Source organism: Pelobates fuscus, chromosome 8 (assembly GCF_036172605.1).
Source record: "Pelobates fuscus isolate aPelFus1 chromosome 8, aPelFus1.pri, whole genome shotgun sequence".
Lineage (NCBI taxonomy): Eukaryota > Metazoa > Chordata > Amphibia > Anura > Pelobatidae > Pelobates > Pelobates fuscus.
The window spans coordinates 172,860,580-172,883,785 of record NC_086324.1 but is presented as its reverse complement, the minus strand read 5'-3'; the positions used below and the strand labels follow the sequence as shown (position 1 = coordinate 172,883,785).

Genomic DNA, 23,206 nt, shown 5'->3' with positions numbered 1-23,206 from the left:
AGAAGCAGAGTATTTGTAGAATAGGAGAAAGAAGGAGCAGAGTACTTGTAGAATAGGAGAAAGAAGGAGCAGAGTATTTGTAGAATAGGAGAAAGAAGAAGCAGAGTACTTGTAGAATAGGAGAAAGAAGGAGCAGAGTACTTGTAGAATAGGAGAAAGAAGGAGCAGAGTATTTGTAGAATAGGAGGAAGAAGGAGCAGAGTATTTGTAGAATAGGAGAAAGAAGGAGCAGAGTATTTGTAGAATAGGAGAAAGAAGGAGCAGAGTACTTGTAGAATAGGAGAAAGAAGGAGCATAGTATTTGTAGAATAGGAGAACGAAGGAGCAGAGTACTTGTAGAATAGGAGAAAGAAGGAGCATAGTATTTGTAGAATAGGAGAACGAAGGAGCAGAGTACTTGTAGAATAGGAGAAAGAAGGAGCAGAGTATTTGTAGAATAGGAGAAAGAAGGAGCAGAGTATTTGTAGAATAGGAGAAAGAAGGAGCAGAGTATTTGTAGAATAGGAGAAAGAAGAAGCAGCAGAGTATTTGTAGAATAGGAGAAAGAGGGAGCAGAGTACTTGTAGAATAGGAGAAAGAAGGAGCAGAGTATTTGTAGAATAGGAGAAAGAAGGAGCAGAGTATTTGTAGAATAGGAGAAAGAAGGAGCAGAGTATTTGTAGAATAGGAGAAAGAAGGAGCAGAGTATTTGTAGAATAGGAGAAAGAAGGAGCAGAGTACTTGTAGAATAGGAGAAAGAAGGAGCAGAGTACTTGTAGAATAGGAGAAAGAAGGAGCAGAGTATTTGTAGAATAGGAGAAAGAAGGAGCAGAGTACTTGTAGAATAGGAGAAAGAAGGAGCAGAGTATTTGTAGAATACGGAGAAAGAAGGAGCAGAGTATTTGTAGAATAGGAGAAAGAAGGAGCAGAGTATTTGTAGAATAGGAGAAAGAAGGACCAGAGTATTTGTAGAATAGGAGAAAGAAGGAGCAGAGTACTTGTAGAATAGGAGAAAGAAGGAGCAGAGTACTTGTAGAATAGGAGAAAGAAGGAGCAGAGTATTTGTAGAATAGGAGAAAGAAGGAGCAGAGTATTTGTAGAATAGGAGAAAGAAGGAGCAGAGTATTTGTAGAATAGGAGAAAGAAGAAGCAGAGTATTTGTAGAATAGGAGAAAGAAGGAGCAGAGTACTTGTAGAATAGGAGAAAGAAGGAGCAGAGTATTTGTAGAATAGGAGAAAGAAGAAGCAGAGTACTTGTAGAATAGGAGAAAGAAGGAGCAGAGTACTTGTAGAATAGGAGAAAGAAGGAGCAGAGTATTTGTAGAATAGGAGGAAGAAGGAGCAGAGTATTTGTAGAATAGGAGAAAGAAGGAGCAGAGTATTTGTAGAATAGGAGAAAGAAGGAGCAGAGTATTTGTAGAATAGGAGAAAGAAGGAGCAGAGTACTTGTAGAATAGGAGAAAGAAGGAGCATAGTATTTGTAGAATAGGAGAACGAAGGAGCAGAGTACTTGTAGAATAGGAGAAAGAAGGAGCATAGTATTTGTAGAATAGGAGAAAGAAGGAGCAGAGTACTTGTAGAATAGAATGTAGAATAGTCTTGCAGCCTCAACCTCAAGGATCTCATTAATCACTAGTAAAGGTAATTTCAATTTACTTTATTGTTTTCTCATTAAACTTCATAAAGTTAAAAACATTATAAACATGCATAAAGTAGAAATAAAAAGATAAATGTACGTACATTTATTTTTTTTAAACACCCTCCTTTCTAAAAAAATATTTGCGCGAAAACTGGTGGGCGGTAAGGAAATTTTTCCATCAAGAAAGATGCATTAGTGGGCGGTAGGTAGAAAAAGTTTGACTACCCCTGTCCTAAACAATTCTAAGTTGGTCTCAAAATAAGGCTTTGATTTAACCCTTTGACAAACTGGTCGGACATTTTCCACCATGGCTTACCCTTAAGGATACATGATGAGACATTTCCATAATTTACTAAAATTAACCAGATCACCGTGGTTGCAGCAATTATGGTGTTAATGCTGCTTCAGTCTGCCTCAATTTCTGAGGCAGAGCGGCAGCAGCCAATCACACTCTCCCAGCACATGTAACCACTGGGATTGTCAGTCACAGCGATCATGTGCTGGGACCTCTGATCCACCTCCCTCCACCTCCGTGGAAGCAGTGACGTGGAGGGAAACAGATCAGAGTAGATCTGCTTCTTCCTGCAAAATAAAGAGTGTTTATTTAAAATCCCACCCTCTTTACCCTGTTCTAATGAAAATTAACCATTTTCCTGACAATTGATCACTGCCTTTTTAACCCTTAAGGGTTTATTTTTATTGGGTTTTTTTTTTAACCCTCATGGACTGAATTATTATTGTAATATTTTTTCAATTATTTTTTTATTTAGCTGGAGTTGGTGGAAGTTAATGGGAAATTGGGGATTTATTTTGTGTAAGGCTAGTTAGGGGTTAGCTGTAATAAAAAGGTTAAAAAAAAAGGTTCAATAAAGTTTTAAAAAGGAAAAAAAGGAAAAATACTTATTCCCACTACACCTGTTACAAATAAAAGATCCCATGCTAAGGTTTGTGGCTTTGTGGGGTAGTTTGAATTAGCAACCTTCTAAAATGCTCCAAAATGGGACATGGACCCAGCATCAAAATTCAAAGTTTGAAAAAATCTTGAAATAGCCGTGTCTTCAACATCCTGAATCTTAGGAGTTTACCAAGGGAGTTCACCAAGGAGGACACAAGGAGGAAAACAGCAGACAATCCCATTAGATGTAGCAAATGCCTTTAACAATAATTTTGTTAGATGCTCCACTGTCCTGATTGCCAAGCTAACAAATGACACACATCCTAAAAACTACAAATGTGGATCAGGCCCCACTAAATTTGTAAAGACCCAATATAGACAAGTTCATTTTTAGACCTGCACCTGTTAGTGTCATTAAGAAACACCTTAATAATCTAAAAATGAAAAACCAGTCTGGACCTGCTCAAATCCCAGCAATGCTGTTGAAGCTCAGTGCGCCATTGTATGATGGTCAATGGTTTCCTTTTTAGTGTTTATTAGTGATTGGAGTCATTGCTTTTTTGCCCAAGTTTATTAAATGAAAAAATTAATCATGTTGCGATGCCTTAGCAAATATCGTGTCCAGAAAATATGGTGTACATTCAAAAATGTCAGTTCGAATGCAAAAGAAAACAGATATAAAACAAATAAATTAATTAGAGATTTTCATAAATTGCTCTAAAAATGTGCCAAAAATGTGTAAATGTTTTGGTGACACTTTGATAAAGCTGGCCCAGTATTTGGGTATGTTGAATGTATTGCTTGTCTGTGCCTCTCCCCCTCCCCCTTTTTCCTGTCCCATTGTTTCCCCAGCAGTTCATTGTCCCAGGGACACTGCCAGACCTGTTTAAACTAGCTGCCCCGTTCCTCCTCAATCTCCCACCAGCTCTTGCTATTGTCTGACCCATCCTTCCTTATACTATAGTGCTTTATGCACCCTATTGTATGTAAATGAGGCTGTTGGGGGTTTAAATGTGTGTGCTATATCTAGGAAAGTGAGTTGTTGTTTTAACCTTCACCAAGTGTTGCCTGGTGTTTGGTCCAGGGTGGAAAAGGCCCTCAGTGATCCCAGTCAAGCCTGGGCGACTGGGTCTGAAGTGCTCCATGGTCCCTGATAGCTACGAGGAAACAGACTTGGAGAAGGTACTCTGAGCTATGCCTTTTGAAACACCCTAGTGATGGTAAGCCTTTATGGGGTAGTTTGAATAAGCAATCTTAAGATACCCTGGAGTGTCTGCTTTCTCAATTGTAAGCCCTTTGTGGGGTTATTTGAACAGTCAAACGGCTATAATGCCCCAAAATGAGATATAGGCCATCAAAACCATCTATGAAAATTCTAACTATAGAAACTGAAATAGCCTTGTCTCTTATATGGCATTGTAGCTTCACAGAAAAGTGCCAAAGGCATACAATGGGGGTATCGTTATACTCAGCAGATGTAGCTGAACACAATGTTAGGTTTTGTACAGGAATAGCACACACTAGCTTTTGTCTGCTTTTAAAAGAGCTGCACATTATAAAAACCTGCAGTTATACTAACAGTTTGGGTGGAACTTACCTTTTTTCCCTCAGAATGAGTCAGCCTGCGCCATTGTTCTTTCTTCGCAAGCTCCACCTGAGAAAAAATAGCTAGAGCTTAAAAGTCTGTTTTCCCAAATGTCCTTCCCACCCCTCCCACCCATAGAAACCCTACTGGCAGCTCTTTGTCTATAAACAAGGCCTATTTGCAGGAGCTCCTGGGGGTGGGGGGGGGGGGGGGGTTGGGGGCGGGGGCACACGCATCCTCTCAAGAAGTCAACTGCTGGTGTTTTGTCCCAGTTCAGCTTCAGATAGACTTTGGCTTTGCTTTATGGATCTTCACTCTTCCTGTCTGATTTGGATTCAGCATCTGGACCTTGGATTGCTGTGGATGAACTGTAACCTTGGATGAACACCGGACATCCTTGTAACTTGTCTTATTTCTCAACTATTCCGTTCTTCATAATCCTATAGCTGTCCTCCTCATGTTATCATTCTGGAATCCATAACCTACGTTTTTTCCTGACTGCTCTCTCACCATTACAGTTTAGACAAACCAATACAAAATGAATATAGGGTCCGACCCCTGAGCTTTGGTCTAGCATTTACAGCCCTTTTATACAAAGTACTGAGCTACATGGCTCAGGAGCTTACAATCTAAAGGTTATAATGGTGACTTGACATGAGAGGGAGCATGGCTGATTTGAAGATTCAGGTGAGAGAGCCTTAGTACATTTACGCAGACTGCTAAGATATGATGTGATTGAGGAGGTAATTGGGGAACATGCCATACTCCTGGAAAGGCAAGCTATAAAGGAAGCAGGAAGCAGAAACCAGGGAGGAGGGGAGGGTGGGAAGCCTTTTGTGAAAAAGGAGGATTTTGTTTGAAGTGGATATGGTGTATGTGAGGACTCTAAATGGAATGGAATGAGGAGAAACATGTAGGTGAAGGTATGTACTGCTGGAGAAAGGAGGGTGTAACAGAGTTCCTATTGAGTATTTCTGCTTCCTCAGTGCTATTGTGAGGATCACCGAGATCGATAATCTCCGCCAATCGAATGCTTTCCCAAAGGAAATATGTGCTCACATATGTGCTTCATCTGGAAATTAGGGTATATTATACAATGCGAAACAGACCTGCAGCAGACACTGGAGGGACGTGATTGGGAAGAAATGTGGGGAGCAGCTTTGAAGTCCTCCATAGGAACAATCCTCTAAAACATTATTTTGGTGGTATACCTTCCCTGTAAAGCAGTTCGATATGGTGAAAAGATATACTATAAAAGATATACTAAACTGAGGTTGGAATGTATACTAGATATACTAAACTGAGGCTGGAATGTATACTAGATATACTAAACTAAGGTTGGAATGTATACTAGATATACTAAACTGAGGTTGGAATGTATACTAGATAAAAGTAAGAAGAAAAACAAGTTACTTCACAAAACATATCTATTATAGATTGTAAGCCCTTTAAGCAGGACCCTCTACACTTTATGTCTCTGTTAACATTCTGTTACTTGCCAGATATTCACATTCTATAATTGTATAACACTGACACTATATAGACGCTAATAATAATAATAAGACCTACAATAGAGTGCACAAAGGCTATAGAAATTATAGATCAGGGTGCCCATAAGGTGAATCCCCAGATGCTTTAAAAGTACATCTTCCATGATACCTTGTTATTCTAAAGGTATACAAAGCATCATGGGAGGTGCAGTTCTACAACATCTGAGGATTTATCTTTTGGGCACCCCTGATCTACAGATAATTTGAAGGTTAAAGCCGCACAAACACAAAATACTCACAGTGTTATAGGATGATGATAATGATGATGATGATGATGATGATGATGATGTGTTTTCTGTAAGTCTGTTAGAAGAATCTGAGAAAGCTCTAAGTTAATAACCTGATTTTGTGAAGAAATTGATACGATGGATGTGTATTGATAACAGAATTATAAATGTGGGCACGTAAAACTCTCTCTGTGGGTTTATAGGAAGATACTACTGCAAGACAAATCACTCAAATACAGACATTAGAGAGAGCAATATCAATGGAAAATACAACACTTTCATTGTTGTATAACAACGTCGCTGTAACACAGCACTTTCATTGTTTTATAACAACGTCGCTGTAACACAGCACTTTCATTGTTTTATAACAACGTCGCTGTAGCACAGCACTTTCATTGTTTTATAACAACGTCGCAGTAACACAGCACTTTCATTATTTTATAACAACGTCGCTGTAACACAGCACTTTCATTGTTTTATATTAATGTCGCAGTAACACAGCACTTTCATTGTTTTATATTAATGTCGCTGTAACACAGCACTTTCATTGTTTTATAACAACGTCGCTGTAACACAGCACTTTCATTGTTTTATAACAACGTCGCTGTAACACAGCACTTTCATTGTTTTATAACAACGTCGCTGTAGCACAGCACTTTCATTGTTTTATAACAACGTCGCTGTAACACAGCACTTTCATTGTTTTATAACAATGTCGCTGTAACACAGCACTTTCATTGTTTTATAACAACGTCGCTGTAACACAGCACTTTCATTGTTTTATAACAACGTCGCTGTAGCACAGCACTTTCATTGTTTTATAACAACGTCGCTGTAACACAGCACTTTCATTGTTTTATAACAATGTCGCTGTAACACAGCACTTTCATTGTTTTATAACAACGTCGCTGTAACACAGCACTTTCATTGTTTTATAACAATGTCGCTGTAACACAGCACTTTCATTGTTTTATAACAATGTCGCTGTAACACAGCACTTTCATTGTTTTATAACAACGTCGCTGTAGCACAGCACTTTCATTGTTTTATAACAACGTCGCTGTAACACAGCACTTTCATTGTTTTATAACAACGTCGCTGTAACACAGCCCTTTCATTGTTTTATAACAACGTCGCTGTAACACAGCCCTTTCATTGTTTTATAACAACGTCGCTGTAACACAGCACTTTCATTGTTTTATAACAACGTCGCTGTAACACAGCACTTTCATTGTTTTATAACAACGTCGCTGTAACACAGCACTTTCATTGTTTTATAACAACGTCACTGTAACACAGCACTTTCATTGTTTTATAACAATGTCGCTGTAACACTGTAGCGTTACTTACCTTATCCGGGGGCCGGCCGCGGTCCTCTCTTCAAGCCGCGCGCGGTCCTGCGGCTGCACGAGCCGCGCGCGGCTCATCCGAATCTCCGAGCAGGAAGAGGGGCAGTGACCGCGAGATACGGTCACGTGTCCCGCCTGCAGCTAAGAGCGCGCCGCGAGTCTCGGGCGCGCTCTTAAAGAGACAGTGGGAGCCTAAATTGCAAAAAGGCTCCCATTGGCTCCTGTCATGCCAATCACCCCATACACTTACCTTTTGGGGGTGTGGAAGTGACAGGAGCCAATCACATTAGTTTGAAGGCTACTTATACTTACCCTTTCCCTTAGTTCCTTGCCCTATCGTGGTTTCTGCTACAGTTCCCTTTAGTGCTTGTTGCGTTCAGTTGTGTTTCTCCGTATTTGACCTTGGCTTTGTTTCTGACTTCGTTTTCGCTTTATCCTTGTCTGTACTGTTTGCCGGCTTGCTGATTCCTGTGTACCAGACCCCGGCTAGTTCTCGTTTACGCTGTCTCTTTGTGCCCTTGACCTCGGATCGTTCCTGACTCTGTACTTCTCCTATTACGTCGAGTCCGGCCACTCTAAGGTCCGGTAGACGTATCTCTCCTCTGTGCTGTCTTCTGTTTGGCTGGATCCTGCGTGTAGGGGTATATACTCGTTACAAACACAGCACTTTCATTGTTTTATAACAACGTCACTGTTACACAGCACTTTCATTGTTTTATAACAACGTCGCTGTAGCACAGCACTTTCATTGTTTTATAACAACGTCGCTGTAACACAGCACTTTCATTGTTTTATAACAATGTCGCTGTAACACAGCACTTTCATTGTTTTATAACAACGTCGCTGTAACACAGCACTTTCATTGTTTTATAACAATGTCGCTGTAACACAGCACTTTCATGGTTTTATAACAACGTCGCTGTAACACAGCACTTTCATGGTTTTATAACAATGTCGCTGTAGCTCAGCACTTTCATTGTTTTATCCATTTAGGGACATTTTAGTTATTTAGCGGGGAGCAAACGTCACAAATCCTTATGGTAGAAAAGGCACTGCTTAGTTTCAAATTCTCATAGATGCATTATAATAACTGACCACAAGAGTGCGCTCTCTATTTGAAGACATATCTACACAACATACTTTTGTTAGTCTTCTTATGGCTAGTTGACCTGCCAAGATTTATAGGTAGAAATGGTAACAAACCAGAATTGGGATTTATCTAGGTAATGACGTTGAGTAATATATTGCTTCTGCATATATTGACATAACAAAGTAGGAAGACATATTTATCCACAAACTGCAGAGTAAGGGGGGTATTTCTAAGCTCCTAGACTTCACATTTATAGACAAACAGGGTTATTCACTAAAGAGAGAAATACAAGTGAATTTAAAATTTAAGGTCAAAGTAGCATAATGGGATGTATAGCTGACTGAGAGAATTTTTCCAGCTCAGCTATTTTGACCTTAAAGGGACTCTCCAGTGCCTGGCACTGCAGGTCCCCCTCTCCCTCCCACCCCCCATCCCCGGTTGCAGAAGGGGTGAAAAGCCCTTTAGTCAGTTACCTGAGACCCCTGCCGATGTCCCTCGGCGGTGGTTTCGGGTCGCCGCCGCTCCTCCCCTTCCTTACATCAGCCAGTGGGCAAGACTGATTCCGCTGGCCGGCCAGGGAGACGTAATGCGCATGCGTGGCAATGCCGCACACGCACATTAGAGCTCTCCATAGGAAAGCATTGAAAATGCTTTTCAATGCTTTCCTATGGGGAATTGAGCGACGCTGGCGGTCCTCACACAGCGTGAGGACATCCAGCGACACTCTAGCACAGAAAACCTGTGCTATGAATCAGGAAGTGCCCTCTAGTGGCTGTCTAGTAGAATGTCTAGTAGACAGCCACTGGAGGAGGAGTTAACCCTGCAAGGTAAATATTGCAGTTTATAAAAAACTGCAATAATTACATTTGCAGGGTTAAGGGTTGTGGGAGATGGCACCCAAACCACTCCAATGAGCAGAAGTGGTCTGGGTGCCTGGAGTGTACCTTTAAAGTGAAACTCCACTGAGAAATAAAATAATAATAATGCTTGCTTAGTAGATATGTCCCCAGTGACAACATGTATTTAATTATTCATTTTACATTCATTTTACTCTTGTCTGGAGCCTTTGTAAGCTATCCCCTTCTAGCCCCACCCACACTTTCTGTGTCCAATTACAGACTTCCTTTTCAAGGCAGGTGCTCTGAGCAATTGCTGCCTCTTGAGTTTATTTAAACAAACCAGGAAGTAACACTGAACTAAACAAACCAGGAAGTAACACTGAGCTAAACAAACCAGGAAGTAACACTGAGCTAAACAAACCAGGAAGTAACACTGAGCTAAACAAACCAGGAAGTAACAGGACCATCTGTCTGCTTGAAAGTCAGGGGGTGTAACAAGGGCAATTTATAAAAGTGTCATTTTCTATTGAAATCTTCACTTTTTGTAAAATGTTAAAGAGAGGACACGCTTTTCACACATAATGTATATTAGCAAGCTAAGGCGCTGTAGGTGGTTAGACTGTCTCTTTAACCCCTTAAGGACACATGACATGTGTGACATGTCATGATTCCCTTTTATTCCAGAAGTTTGGTCCTTCTGTGGTGGAATCTCGGTAAAAATAAATTTAGTAGGCCGAGATTACCACGTGGCATGTGTACGTGCATATGCTGACGTATCGATCAGTTGGTTGCACGAGGCAAGATACGATCAGTAGTGTACGGAGCATCTGCAAGAATACAGGATGTAGTATTCCCCCTCCTCCATTGTGCTGGACAAGCCATGCGGTCAAGCAGGAAGTTAATTCTTATTTGTATTGATTGGTCAAGAGAATGTGCGGGTGGAGCTTAATATGGGAGGAGTTATGTGCCTATATAAGGAGCCTGCACTATTGTCCGGGGCTCAGAACTTGTGGTATTTTGGTGACGCTAGTCCCTCTGAGTCCCGATCGGTGATCCAATAAAGAATCTCTTCCTTCCTGAAGAAACCTGTGTCCATCTCTCTGTGCTTCGCTTCCGTCAGTTTCTCCGGTATCATTTGGTGCATTGGCCGGGAAACTCATCGTTCAACGGTAGCTGAGAGGCAGAGGCGTGAGACGGTCTATCTTTGCCCACGTTCTCTACGGCTGCACCCCTGAACTTCTGCGTGGACCTCCCTTCGTCTCGGCGCCACTGGTCTGTTGTCCAGGAGATCATCGGCCTCTACGTGAGAAGTGCTGGGGTGTCCCCGTCGATGAGTGAGAACTCAGGTTCAGGAACGAGGAGGTAAGACAACTGCTGTTTTAGACGGCAGACCCACTAGGGGTATACCGATTGTGCGGTAGGCCCATAAGGGGTTATTTGTGTATGGAATCTGCCCCCTCTGTCGGAGGAAAGGAGCGAAGGCGCACCGCTCAATCGAACGCTCTTTAGTCAGACCGTTTGATTTGGTTAGTCAGGCGGGGTCCTGTGTAAATAGCCCTAGCCGGACACCGGTGTCTTGTCTAGACTAGCGTTCTAGGGTGTATATTACGTTCGCTAGGTCGGAGGGACCGGGAGACTAAGCGGCGCCTGTGTAAATTCGGTTCGCTAGCTCTCAACCTATCTTGGCTAAGTGGGAAGGCGTGTAAATTTGGAACCCACTAGATTTTTGATAGTAATCGACTAAGAGGCGCCTGTGTAAATTCGGTCCTCTAGCTCGCTATATGTGGTGCTTGGGCAGTGTGGCTAACCAAAATGGGTGTATATAGTTTTAGGTAGTCCATCAAGGTACTGGCCAATAGTTTAGTTGGGAATTGTAAATGTGATAAAGATTGTTTAGTAAAGTGTATATCTTGTTAGATAGCGCAAGCTCAGCCGTCTAGCGAGAGTGTTAATAGTGTGTTGCTGTATTATAGTGCACGGTACCATAACCCTGTATATTTACTGACACTGTATATAAGTACTAATCATTGTCGTCCATTGCATGTTTAACACCATAACCACTAATAATTGTATTGTGACCTTAACTTGTGCTTTGACCTATGCTAACCGTACTGTAACCGCTATTTGTAAAAGACGATGTTACTGGGGTGTGTTATAGACGGGTAATTCGTATATAGAGAATTATAGCGTGGGTGACTGTATAGTTACGCCAAAGGGCATAATATTGATTATTTAGTGACTGGTGTAACAGCTGTGTGTGTACGGGAATTCCCTGAGTGTTTATTGTGTTATTGTATACGTTTCACTTGGTAACTGTACCACGTGGTGCTGTTGCCAGAGGAAACGGGTGTGACTGTTGAATAGTACGCGTGCATAGTATTCGTTGTCAACGTCGTTCCATTGATAAGTATGGGCGCGTCGCAGTCAACGATTCCGGATCCCTTAGGTTGTATGGTGAAGAATTTTAAAAAGGGATTCAAGACATGTGATTTTGGGGTTAAAATGTCTCCTGTACGTTTGGTCACTTTGTGTACTAGGGAGTGGCCTACTTTGGTTGCGGCATGGCCGCCACGTGGCAGTTTGGATCCAACTCTGGTACAGCGCTTACACGTGGCTGTATCGGGTAGGCCTGAACTTTACGGCCAGTTTCCTTATATTGATTGTTGGAGACAGGCCGTAAATGACTCGCCAAAATGGCTTCAGACATGCCACGAGGAGCAATGTCGCCTCATGGTAGCTAGGACTTGTTTGTCCACTAGGACTGGTGTTAGGCCCATTTTGGACACGCCCCCTGAGTCCGAGATCCCTTTGCCGCCCCCTTACTTTCCGTTAAGAGGAAGTGACGCAAATGCAGGAAGTCCTGCAACCCTCCCCTCATTACCCCCATCCACTTCCGCTTCCTCCTCCAGTACAGAATCCACCCCCTCTCGTACTAAATCTCCCCTTCCGGAATCAGAACCAACCCCCATTAAATCCGAATATTTGGCGCCACTTCAGACTTCCGGTCAAGCTTCATCTAGCTTGACTCGAAGTGTTTTATTTACAACCTTTTCCCAAAACCAAGCTCCCACATCCCCATACCCTATTTCTCCCCGACTGGAACCTATGACTGACGCCCCTCCACGTAGCCCCATACAGACCCGACAACTGACCAGTGCCCAACAATTAAAACACTATCAGATGCCTCTTCGTCTGAATCCTGGGTCAGCCTATATCGATGCCGCAGGCCAAATGGCACATGCTGACCCAGTCTTTGTATATGTCCCGTTCACGACAACCGATCTCTTAAATTGGAAGACCCACAATTCCTCGTATACTGAGAAACCACAAGCTATGACTGATCTGGTCACCTCAATAGTACAGACACATAACCCGACATGGGCTGATTGCCAGCAGTTATTAATGACTTTATTCAACAATGAGGAAAGGACAAGAATTAATCAAGCGGCCATTAAAGCGCTAGAGGATAAAGCCCGTACTTTAAACCAAGCCAATCCATCAGCATGGGCCGCAACACATTATCCCAACACCGATCCCGATTGGAATGTAAATGGTGCTGATATGGTTCAACTCAGAGCCTATAGAGACGCTATAATTGCTGGCATGAAAGCCGGAGGAAAGAAAGCCATTAATATGTCGAAGACAGTTGAGGTGATTCAGAAAAGTGATGAAGCGCCCAGTGTCTTTTATGACCGATTATTGGAGGCATACCGCTTGTATACCCCCTTTAATCCGGAAGACGCAGATAATTCCCGAATGGTGAACTCCGCCTTTGTCAGCCAAGCTTACGGAGATATTAAGCGCAAGCTACAGAAGTTAGAAGGGTTTGCAGGTATGTCCATCACCCAACTAATGGAGGTAGCGAATAAGGTATATATGAATAGGGAAACAGAAAGTAAGAAAGAGGAAGAGCGCAAGATGCGTAGAAAGGCAGACATGCTAGCGGTAGCGATCGCAGGCGTAGATAGACGGGGCCCAGATAGAGGCGATAGTAGATGGAATAGGGAGCCTTTGAGTAGGAATCAGTGCGCGTACTGCAAGGAAGAAGGGCATTGGAGGAATGAATGTCCACAAAGAGAGCAGTACGAGAGAGACCAACCCAGGGCAGGTTACGGAAACTTTAGAGGCAGAGCGAGAGGTAGAGGAGGCCCCGGAGGGAGTAATGGTAATAGAGGGAGCAATGGGAACAGAGGAAGTGTTAGGGAAGATAGGTATTTCCCAGCAGCGCAAAGGTCCCGCGATAGAGAAGGCAGGGACTTTGTAGGATTGGCTGACACGGTCATGGAGGACTATTGATACCGACCGGGCTCCATCCCCCTTGGTCGAGCGGAGCCTATGGTCGATGTATCAATAGGGGGAAAAAGGAGTGCGTTCATGATCGACACTGGTGCTGAACATTCAGTGGTGACTAATCTAGTTGCTCCTCCATCTGGAAGGACTATTACTGTAATAGGAGCAACTGGAAGAAGTGCTGAAAAACCGGTTCTTAAAAGTCGACTCTGTACATTGGGAGGCCACGTAGTAAAACATCAATTCCTTTATATGCCTGAATGTCCAGTCCAATTGCTGGGACGTGATATGCTATCAAAATTACAAGCGCAGATTACGTTTCTACCAAATGGAACAACATCCTTAAAGTTTAATGGACCTTCAGGTATTATGACATTATCCGTACCAAAGGAAGAAGAGTGGCGACTTTATACAGCGTTGACTAGCCAAAACCCTAGGAGTGATGAGTCATTATTCAACATACCAGGAGTTTGGGCAGAGAACAACCCACCAGGACTGGCCCGCAATATTCCACCTATAAAAATTGAATTAAAACTTGGGGTTTATCCAGTAAGCCTAAGACAATACCACATCCCGCAGAAGGCTAAGAAGAACATCCAATCTTATCTGGATAAGTTCATACGGTATGGTATCCTAAAATTCTGTACTTCCCCCTGGAACACCCCATTGCTGCCTGTTCAAAAGCCCGGTACAGATGAGTATCGACCTGTGCAGGACCTGAGAGCAGTCAATGATGCGGTTGTTAGTATACATCCAGTTGTACCCAATCCATATAACCTGCTTGCTTTAATTCCGGGCGGGGCTACTTACTTTACAGTCTTAGACCTCAAAGATGCCTTCTTTTGCCTCCGAATTGCCGCAGAAAGTCAATGTATTTTCGCTTTCCAATGGGAGAACGCTGTAACGGGCTCAAAACGCCAAATAACCTGGACAAGACTGCCCCAAGGGTTTAAAAATTCACCTACCCTATTTGGTTCAGCTCTAAGTCAAGATCTACTGGATTTCGAGTCCATCCCAGGAGAGTGTGTATTGTTACAATATGTAGATGACTTGTTGATAGCAGCAGTTACAAAAGAAATCTGTCAGCAAGCAACGCACGATCTACTACACATTCTCTGGAAGGCAGGATACAAGGTGTCTAGAAAGAAGGCTCAGTTGTGTTTGCCAACTGTCAAATATCTGGGATTCCATATCTCTGAAGGTCAAAGAATTATGGGGCCAGAGAGAAAAGAAGCTGTGTGCCAAATACCGATACCCAAGAATAGAAGACAAGTGCGAGAATTCTTGGGGGCAGCAGGCTTCTGTAGGATATGGATTCCCAGCTACGCGATACTGGCAAAACCTCTGTACGCAGCTATCAAAGGTACAGAGCACGACCCCTTCTTATGGACCCAAGAACAGCAAACGGCATTTGAAGATGTGAAGAAGGCTTTGATGAGTGCCCCAGCATTAGGTCTACCTGATCACACACGACCATTCTACCTGTATGTACATGAGCAAAGAAGAATGGCTGTGGGAGTATTGACACAGTACTTGGGATCATGGCAAAGACCTGTTGCCTACATGTCTAAGCAATTGGATGCAGTGGCCAGCGGACTTCCACCTTGTCTAAGAGCCGTAGCTGCAGCCGCCCTGCTAGTAGCTGAAGCCGATAAACTCACTCTGGGTCAAGAACTTTATGTACGAGTCCCACATGCAGTACAGACGTTGTTGGATTACAAAGGAAATCATTGGTTTAGTAACAGCCGTATGACCAAGTATCAAGCAATGTTGTGTGAAAACCCAAGAGTGCATTTAGAGACTGTAAACACCTTAAATCCAGCTACCCTTTTGCCACAACCTACTGAAAGTCAACATGATTGTTTGGAAGTAATGGATGAAGTATTCTCAAGTAGACCAGATCTTCGTGATTTTCCCATCCAGAACCCCGATGTTCAATATTATACCGACGGCAGTAGTTATGTGAAAGAAGGGATCCGCTATGCAGGATATGCAGTGACAACAATAGACAAGGTGATAGAAGCTCGGCCACTGGCGAAAGGAACATCAGCACAAAAGGCAGAATTGATAGCACTGACACGAGCGTTACAATTGGCTGAAGGTTTAAGAGTGAACATCTACACAGACTCCAAATATGCGTTTTTAACCACTCATGCCCACGGAGCTTTGTATAAAGAAAGAGGACTACTGAATTCAGAAGGCAAAGAAATCAAGTACGCAGCTGAAATCCTACAACTATTGGAAGCAGTGTGGGAGCCGAAAGAAGTCGGTATCATACATTGTCGAGCGCATCTGAGAGGAGATGGTGATGTAACCAAAGGAAATCGGATGGCAGATAGTGCAGCTAAGCGTGCTGCTGAATCAGGAAGACAGGAATATGTGGGGCATATAGCTGCTCTTATACCAACTCCACTGTCCCAATGGACTCCAGTCTATACAGCTCAAGAAGAGGAGTGGTTAAAGACTGAACCAGGAAAGTATTTGGAGAACAAGTGGTATCAGCTAGAAGATGGAAGAATAGTCATACCAGCATCACTAGCGGTAGAAATTGTCCAAAATTATCACAACGGGACACATTCTGGGAGAGACAGTACTGAAGAATCTCTCAGAAAACATTTCTACATACCAAGATTGTCCAACTTGACTCAGGCCATTGTACAAAGATGTGTAACGTGTGCTAAAAATAATGCAAGACAAGGACCAGTAAAGCCACCAGGAGTCCAGTTTATGGGGGGACTCCCCATGTCCGATTTACAAATTGACTTTACAGTGATGCCTAAATCGGGTGGACATCGTTACCTGCTGGTAATTGTGTGCACCTATTCAGGCTGGGTAGAAGCATGTCCTACTCGTACAGAGAAAGCAGGAGAAGTTGTGAGATTCCTGCTACGAGAAATAATACCTCGATATGGACTACCCTGTTCTATAGGATCGGACAATGGTCCAGCTTTTGTTCATCAGTGCCTACAACAACTGACTCATATGCTTGGTATAAAGTGGAGGCTTCATACGGCATATAGACCCCAGAGTTCTGGTAAGGTAGAGAGAATGAATAGAACTATTAAGAATCAGTTGGCTAAAATGTGTCAGGAAACCCAACTTAAGTGGAAAGTTCTCTTACCCATAGCTCTATTGCGAATCCGCAGTACCCCTTCCAGAAGGATGGGCCTCTCTCCTTTTGAAATCATGTATGGGCGACCACCTCCCGTACTTGGTAACTTAAGGGGGGACTTGAGTCAGTTGGGAGAAGGAATTACCCGGCAGCAGGTTGTAGAGTTGGGTAAGACTATGGAGGAGGTACAGAAATGGGTACAAGATAGATTACCTGTGAATATTTATCCCCCAGTTCATAGTTACCATCCAGGAGACCAAGTGTGGATTAAAGAGTGGAATAATGTACCGTTAGGGCCCAAGTGGAGAGGTCCTTATGTTGTTCTTTTGTCTACCCCTACAGCAATAAAAGTAGCCGAAGTGACTCCGTGGATACATCACTCCAGGGTTAAACCAGCAGCAGTCGATTCTTGGCAAGTTACAGCAGATCCAGAGAATCCCTGCAAGATCCGGTTAAAACGCACGACTCAGTCGGAGTAACGAGGAATTATTGTGGATTACAAATTTTATTATTTTTGGGATTTGGTGCGTGAGTGAGAAGGCCATAATAAAGCCTGTCCGCCCACCGACGTATAGTTTATAAGCCAGGGAAAGTCTCGAAGGGACTCCTGTGAAGACGAGCAGAACTCCATTCCCTGCAGCCCTTACATCCTGGAAGCTGAGGTGCCTTCGCACGGACGAAGACTGAGGATGACGGCGAAAGATGTGTTGATGATGGTGTTTATTTATGTGTATTTTTATATTCAGGAAGGTAGAGGTACCGACACCCCTAGCTGTGAGGTATGCATTAAGACTACAAGAACAGGTAACCATATTTCCCAAACCCTAATTTGGCATTCACAATACGAGTGTAAAGGAGATGTATCGAGATGTAGATACCTAAATATAGACTATAGTGTGTGCCATTTAGGAGTAGGAGAACCTAAGTGCTTCAGTCCAGAGTATCAACCCCGTACAATTTGGTTGACTCTCAGGAATGGAGATCCTCAGGGGACCCTAATTAATAAGACAGTATTAGAATCCGTACATTCTTCGGGTGTTCTGCTATTTGATGCGTGTAAAGCGATATCAAGTGGTAGAAAGCCGTGGAATGTATGTGGGGATCTTAGATGGGAGAGGACGTATGGGTCTAATGATAAATATATTTGTCCCAGTAGTAAAAATAAATATGTGAGTCCTAGATGCCCAAATAAAGACTATAACTTTTGCCCATATTGGTCTTGTGTGGGGTGGGCGACTTGGGGACAGACAGTAGACAAAGACATGATAGTGACTAAGTTGCCTACCAGCCCATATTGTAAGTCTATGGAATGCAACCCAGTCCATATACTTATAAATAACCCCGATAAGTTCTTAGACAAATATGGCAATTTATTTGGGTTTCAAATATACGGGACGGGTTTAGATCCTGGGACAGTATTGTTTATAGGGATAGAGACTGATACGGTATCCTCCCAAACTCATCAAGTATACCATTCCTTTTATGAAGAGATGAGTATAGATAATAAGATCCCCCATAATGCTAAAAACCTGTTCATTGACTTAGCTGAAAGTATTGCCGGTAGTCTTAATGTTACCAACTGCTATGTGTGTGGAGGTACTAACATGGGAGACCAATGGCCTTGGGAAGCAAAGGAGGTAATGTCCGGTTCTGAGGCAGTTGACCAACTAATATCTACACAAGCCGATTATCATATGAGTGTTAGAGGTAAATCTGAGTGGAGATTAAAGACCTCCATCATAGGTTATGTTTGCATAGCAAGGAAAGGAATACTGTATAATACTTCTGTAGGAGAATTAACTTGTCTAGGGCAAAAAGCTTATGATGATGATACAAAGAATACAACTTGGTGGTCGGCTTCAAATGTCTCAGAACCATCTAACCCGTTTGCTAGATACGCCAATTTAAAGGATGTGTGGTTTGATTTATCCATCACATCTACCTGGAGAGCCCCAGCAAATTTGTACTGGATCTGTGGTAAGAAAGCCTATTCGGAGTTGCCACAGGACTGGGAAGGGGCATGTGTGTTGGGTATGCTCAAACCATCCTTCTTCTTGTTACCGATTGAAACAGGTGAGACTTTAGGTGTTAAAGTGTATGATGTGAATCATAGGAAGAAAAGGGGACCCATAGAGATAGGCGCCTGGGAAGATGATGAATGGCCTCCCCAGCGTATCATAGATTATTATGGGCCAGCCACGTGGGCAGAGGATGGTACCTTTGGTTATAGAACCCCTATTTATATGCTCAACCGTATTATAAGATTACAGGCGGTGGTTGAGATTATTACTAACGAAACATCACAAGCGCTCAATCTTCTAGCGAAGCATAATACCAGGATGAGGACGGCAGTTTACCAAAATAGATTAGCCTTGGATTACCTTTTGGCAGTAGAGGGATGTGTATGTGGGAAGTTTAACCTGAGCAATTGCTGTCTTCAAATAGATGACGAAGGGCAAGCAATAGCTGAGCTTACTAGCCATATGGTTAAACTAGCGCATGTGCCTACTCAGGTATGGAAAGGGTATAATCCAAGTAGTTGGTTTGGTAGCTGGTATGAGTGGTTTGGAGGGCTTAAGGCAGTGGTAGGTGGAGTCCTACTGATTTTAATGTTGTGTCTACTCCTGCCGTGTCTTATACCCTTAGTAGTTAGGTCTGTGCAAAGCCTGATAGAAAATATAGCAGAGAGGAAGGCTGCTGCACAGATAATGGCAATTTATAAGTATAAGGCTCTAGATCAGGGAGAACCAATGCAGAAAGATGAGTGTTGAAGATTCACATCATAAGATAAGTCTGGTCTGGTTCAAGGTAACTTGCGGTGTATGCAAACTAAGGTTAAGTGATGCCTCAAGTAATTGTGAAATATCAAGAGGCATCAAAGGGGGGAATGTGGTGGAATCTCGGTAAAAATAAATTTAGTAGGCCGAGATTACCACGTGGCATGTGTACGTGCATATGCTGACGTATCGATCAGTTGGTTGCACGAGGCAAGATACGATCAGTAGTGTACGGAGCATGTGCAAGAATACAGGATGTAGTATTCCCCCTCCTCCATTGTGCTGGACAAGCCATGCGGTCAAGCAGGAAGTTAATTCTTATTTGTATTGATTGGTCAAGAGAATGTGCGGGTGGAGCTTAATATGGGAGGAGTTATGTGCCTATATAAGGAGCCTGCACTATTGTCCGGGGCTCAGAACTTGTGGTATTTTGGTGACGCTAGTCCCTCTGAGTCCCGATCGGTGATCCAATAAAGAATCTCTTCCTTCCTGAAGAAACCTGTGTCCATCTCTCTGTGCTTCGCTTCCGTCAGTTTCTCCGGTATCACTTCAGGGGTTAAATTTGACACATTGTATTGTTATTACTTGCCCATTAGGTGACGTATCCTTTTATATTTAATTCTGTAATTTCTGTAAGCATTGTTTATTACTAAGATCATTTTCATTGTAGGATGAGTGTTTTGTGACTTACTTTGTGTTGTATATAATTGCCGGCAATGTTATTGTGTATCATTATTTGTTTTACCTGCTGCATATTTGTCATTGCCTCTCTTTAAAATAAAGATTTTACAAACAAAATTGAAATTAATTTTAAATTCACTTTGAATTGTCATCTTATTGAATAAACCTGAGAGACTGCATTTGTGACTGTATGTGTGTGTGTGGCAGCATTAGTGTGTTGTATATGGGGTATGACCGCGTGTGATTGTGGAGTGATTGGCCCTGTTTGGAGTTATGTCCCTAAATATGACAATACCCCGTGCTGCCGCTAGCATGCTGGCGTCAGGGTATCCCATTTTCCCCCAGTGACAGTGAGCTAGAGGACCACCTGTCACTCAATCTATGGCATTAGACCCCGTGTTTCATGGGCACATATGTCTAATGTTGAGGATTTAATTGACAGGTTGGGAGGGGATCATATTTTTCACTGACAGACACACGGCCTAACTGATACACATGCACTGTCTACACACATTCACTAAGACACACACACTGACAGACACACTTTCACCAATTTATACACACACTGATAGACACACTCTCACCAATGTATACACACACTGACAGACAAACACACTCACTGACAGACAGACACACGCTTTTCTTTATTTTCTTTTCACTTTAGGTAGCACTTAGGTAGTCAGTATGTGGTGATTATTTAGTCTAAGTTTACCAGATTATTCAGGCCTTTAGGATAGGCATTTTTAGTTCTTGGGGTGGTGTTCTCTTGACCCTTTATATAAGGTTCTCTATCTAGGTTTTTGTTTAGTCTATCTACCTATTAGATTTTCCAAAGCAGCCTTATGAGAGTAGGGATCCATTCCTACATTTTTGTTTTGGACTATTAACTCCTATTTTTAGGTAGCTGTGGGTTAGGGTGGTACAGGACGATTGTCTGTTTTACCTTTTCCCCTCCACCCGCTATATGTGATTCCCCCTCTTCTCCTTCCTGTTTTCTGGTATTACTTAGGTGCCTTTCTCTGTGTTCAGAGCTACTACACTGGGATCCCCTTGTTTCAAGGGTCTCCTTTTTTTATGGCATACATATTACATGCACATATGTTGTGTTAGTGGTTGGTATCTTGTTGTCTATAGCGTATGCAAGACTTAGTGTGTGCCTTGAGTGGGAAACATCGCTTGTTCCCCTTTGCAGATGGGGGGATGAGGGTAGGGCTGTGCCTGCATGATAGTTGTCTGAGCCACTGCGGTCTCCGCTTCGTCGTCTAGGCTGCTTATCTAAGAGCTAATATTTGGGCAGCGGAGTGGGTTGGTCAGTGGTGACAGCACTGCGTGTATTGTGGGTCTATGGCTGGGGTACATGTTGTGGGTACCTGCACTGTTTAGGTAGTCGTGTAATCCGGCCTGTACCTAGGTGTTAGGTGTGGGTGTTACGCGCCTCTCTGCTGCCTTCTCATTTGTCCTCCCGTGGGCGTCTAGTGCCAACGGGTGGCGGGGGTAGGGTTTCAAGGCATGTCATACTGCGTGTGCTGAAGTTTGAGAGAGCAGAGAAGTATCATTTACGTGTGCTCGTTTACATAAGGCATGGCATGAACAAACTAAACAATAAAAACATTTCAACTGATAAGAGAATTAACTGAGGTGTCTTTAAGTTGTGGCTATCAAACCGATGGTACATCGTCCCGATAGTTACTGTCTGTGGTCTTCGGGTCCTTGGGGGGGTCTTCAAGTGCCTGCCGTTTCAGAGGAGCCCTGTCTGTGCTGCCGTGGTACAAACGTCTTGACTCGCTCGGGGTCCCATCCATGTGGTGTATCTGCATTTGCTGGTGGTGCTGTGTTGCACACAGTCTCCTGAGGCAGTCCCAAGGTGTGTGACAGGTCTTGTGCTCCTTTTAGATTCTAGGCTATGTGTTTACCCTCTCCTGTCAGTACATGTATGGAATGGTCTAGGCGCCATCTGTATTGTACGTCCTGTTGCCTAAGGAGTGTGGTGAAGGGCTTTAATGACCCCCTCCATGCTAAAGTGCTACCTGACAGGTCCGCGAAAAATAAGAGGGAGTGTCCTTAGAATGTGAAGCCAGCTCGGTTCCTTACTGCCGCCAGGATTGCGGCCTTGTGTTTACATTGTTGAAAGCGGACTATGAGGTTGTGTGAGGCCGTCGGTGGTACCCTGGACGGTTTTGGAATCCGGAATATGCTCTCAAGGTGGATGGCTTTGGCCACTTTCGGTGTAAGCAGTTCTGCCATGAGTCTGCGTACATAGTGCGGTAGCTCCTCGGTTGGTACTTCGTCGGGTATCCCCCGTATCTTTAGATTAGCTGCTCGACGGTTGTCCTCCACAGCAGCGAACCGCCGGTCAAATTCTTAGTTCCTGCTCTGCAGGTTCTTGATTTCTGCTTGCATGGAGGTGATGCGCGCGTCTTGCGCAGCGGAGGTGTCCTCCAGGGCACTCATCTTCCCGTTGATTCCCAGAAGCTCCGTGCGGAGGGCGCCCATATCCGCCTGTAGCGTGGTCTGGAGGCCCACCAGCATTGCCTTTAGTACAGCCGCTGTGACCGGTGTGCCGTCCGGGTTCACGGGTTTTGTCCCTACCGCAGGTAAGCTTGGTGTTTCGGGTGCGTCCTCCCCCAGGGTAAAATCATCGGAGAAGTCTGAGTATGTTTCAATGTGGTCGGCCATCTTGGGCCTTGGTGTTCCGTGGACTTCCCTCCACATGGCCCCAATATCCTGGCTCTGCCTCGGCTGATCAGGCTTCTGTTTTTTAGATTTTCGACCCATGTCGGGTCTGCAGTCGCTTCTCAGTATTTTCTGCAGTTTTAGTCGAGATTTTCGGTCTGATAAGGATGAAGTTTAGATTATATCGCTGGAGCTTCAGTGCCATGCGACTGCTCTGCTCTGCAGTCAGGCTCCGCCCCCATTTTTCCTTATTTTTATGTCATTGAATATAAAAGTTGTGTTTTACGTAAAATAAAGGTAATCACCTTCTCATAGCTGGAAGATTTGCTGGTCCCATTATTTATAATAGTTGACAAAGGGAAGAAATATACCCTGAGTGTCCCTTTAAATGTGATTCTTCTAAACTCTCCATTCAGCTAAATCCATGATCCGTATGAATCTGGATGAGTTCCAACAGAGAATGATACATAGAGAGTAATGGTGGAGGGATCTTACCTGTCTCAGATACCAGTGCTTTCAG

At 43.4% G+C, this 23,206-nt stretch overlaps 1 protein-coding gene across 1 annotated transcript in view; it reads right to left on the bottom strand.

The window, feature by feature from the left end:
• The window catches only part of LOC134571370 (uncharacterized), a 58,295-nt gene extending 36,038 nt beyond the window's left edge, over positions 1-22,257 (bottom strand). The window contains exons 1-2 of the mRNA XM_063429572.1: positions 22,180-22,257; positions 4,111-4,167 (exon numbers count right to left, since the gene is read on the bottom strand). Coding sequence (XP_063285642.1) covers positions 4,111-4,167; positions 22,180-22,257 — 135 coding nt within the window. The remainder of the gene's footprint in view (positions 1-4,110; positions 4,168-22,179) is intronic.
• Between the last annotated feature and the right edge of the window lie 949 nt (positions 22,258-23,206).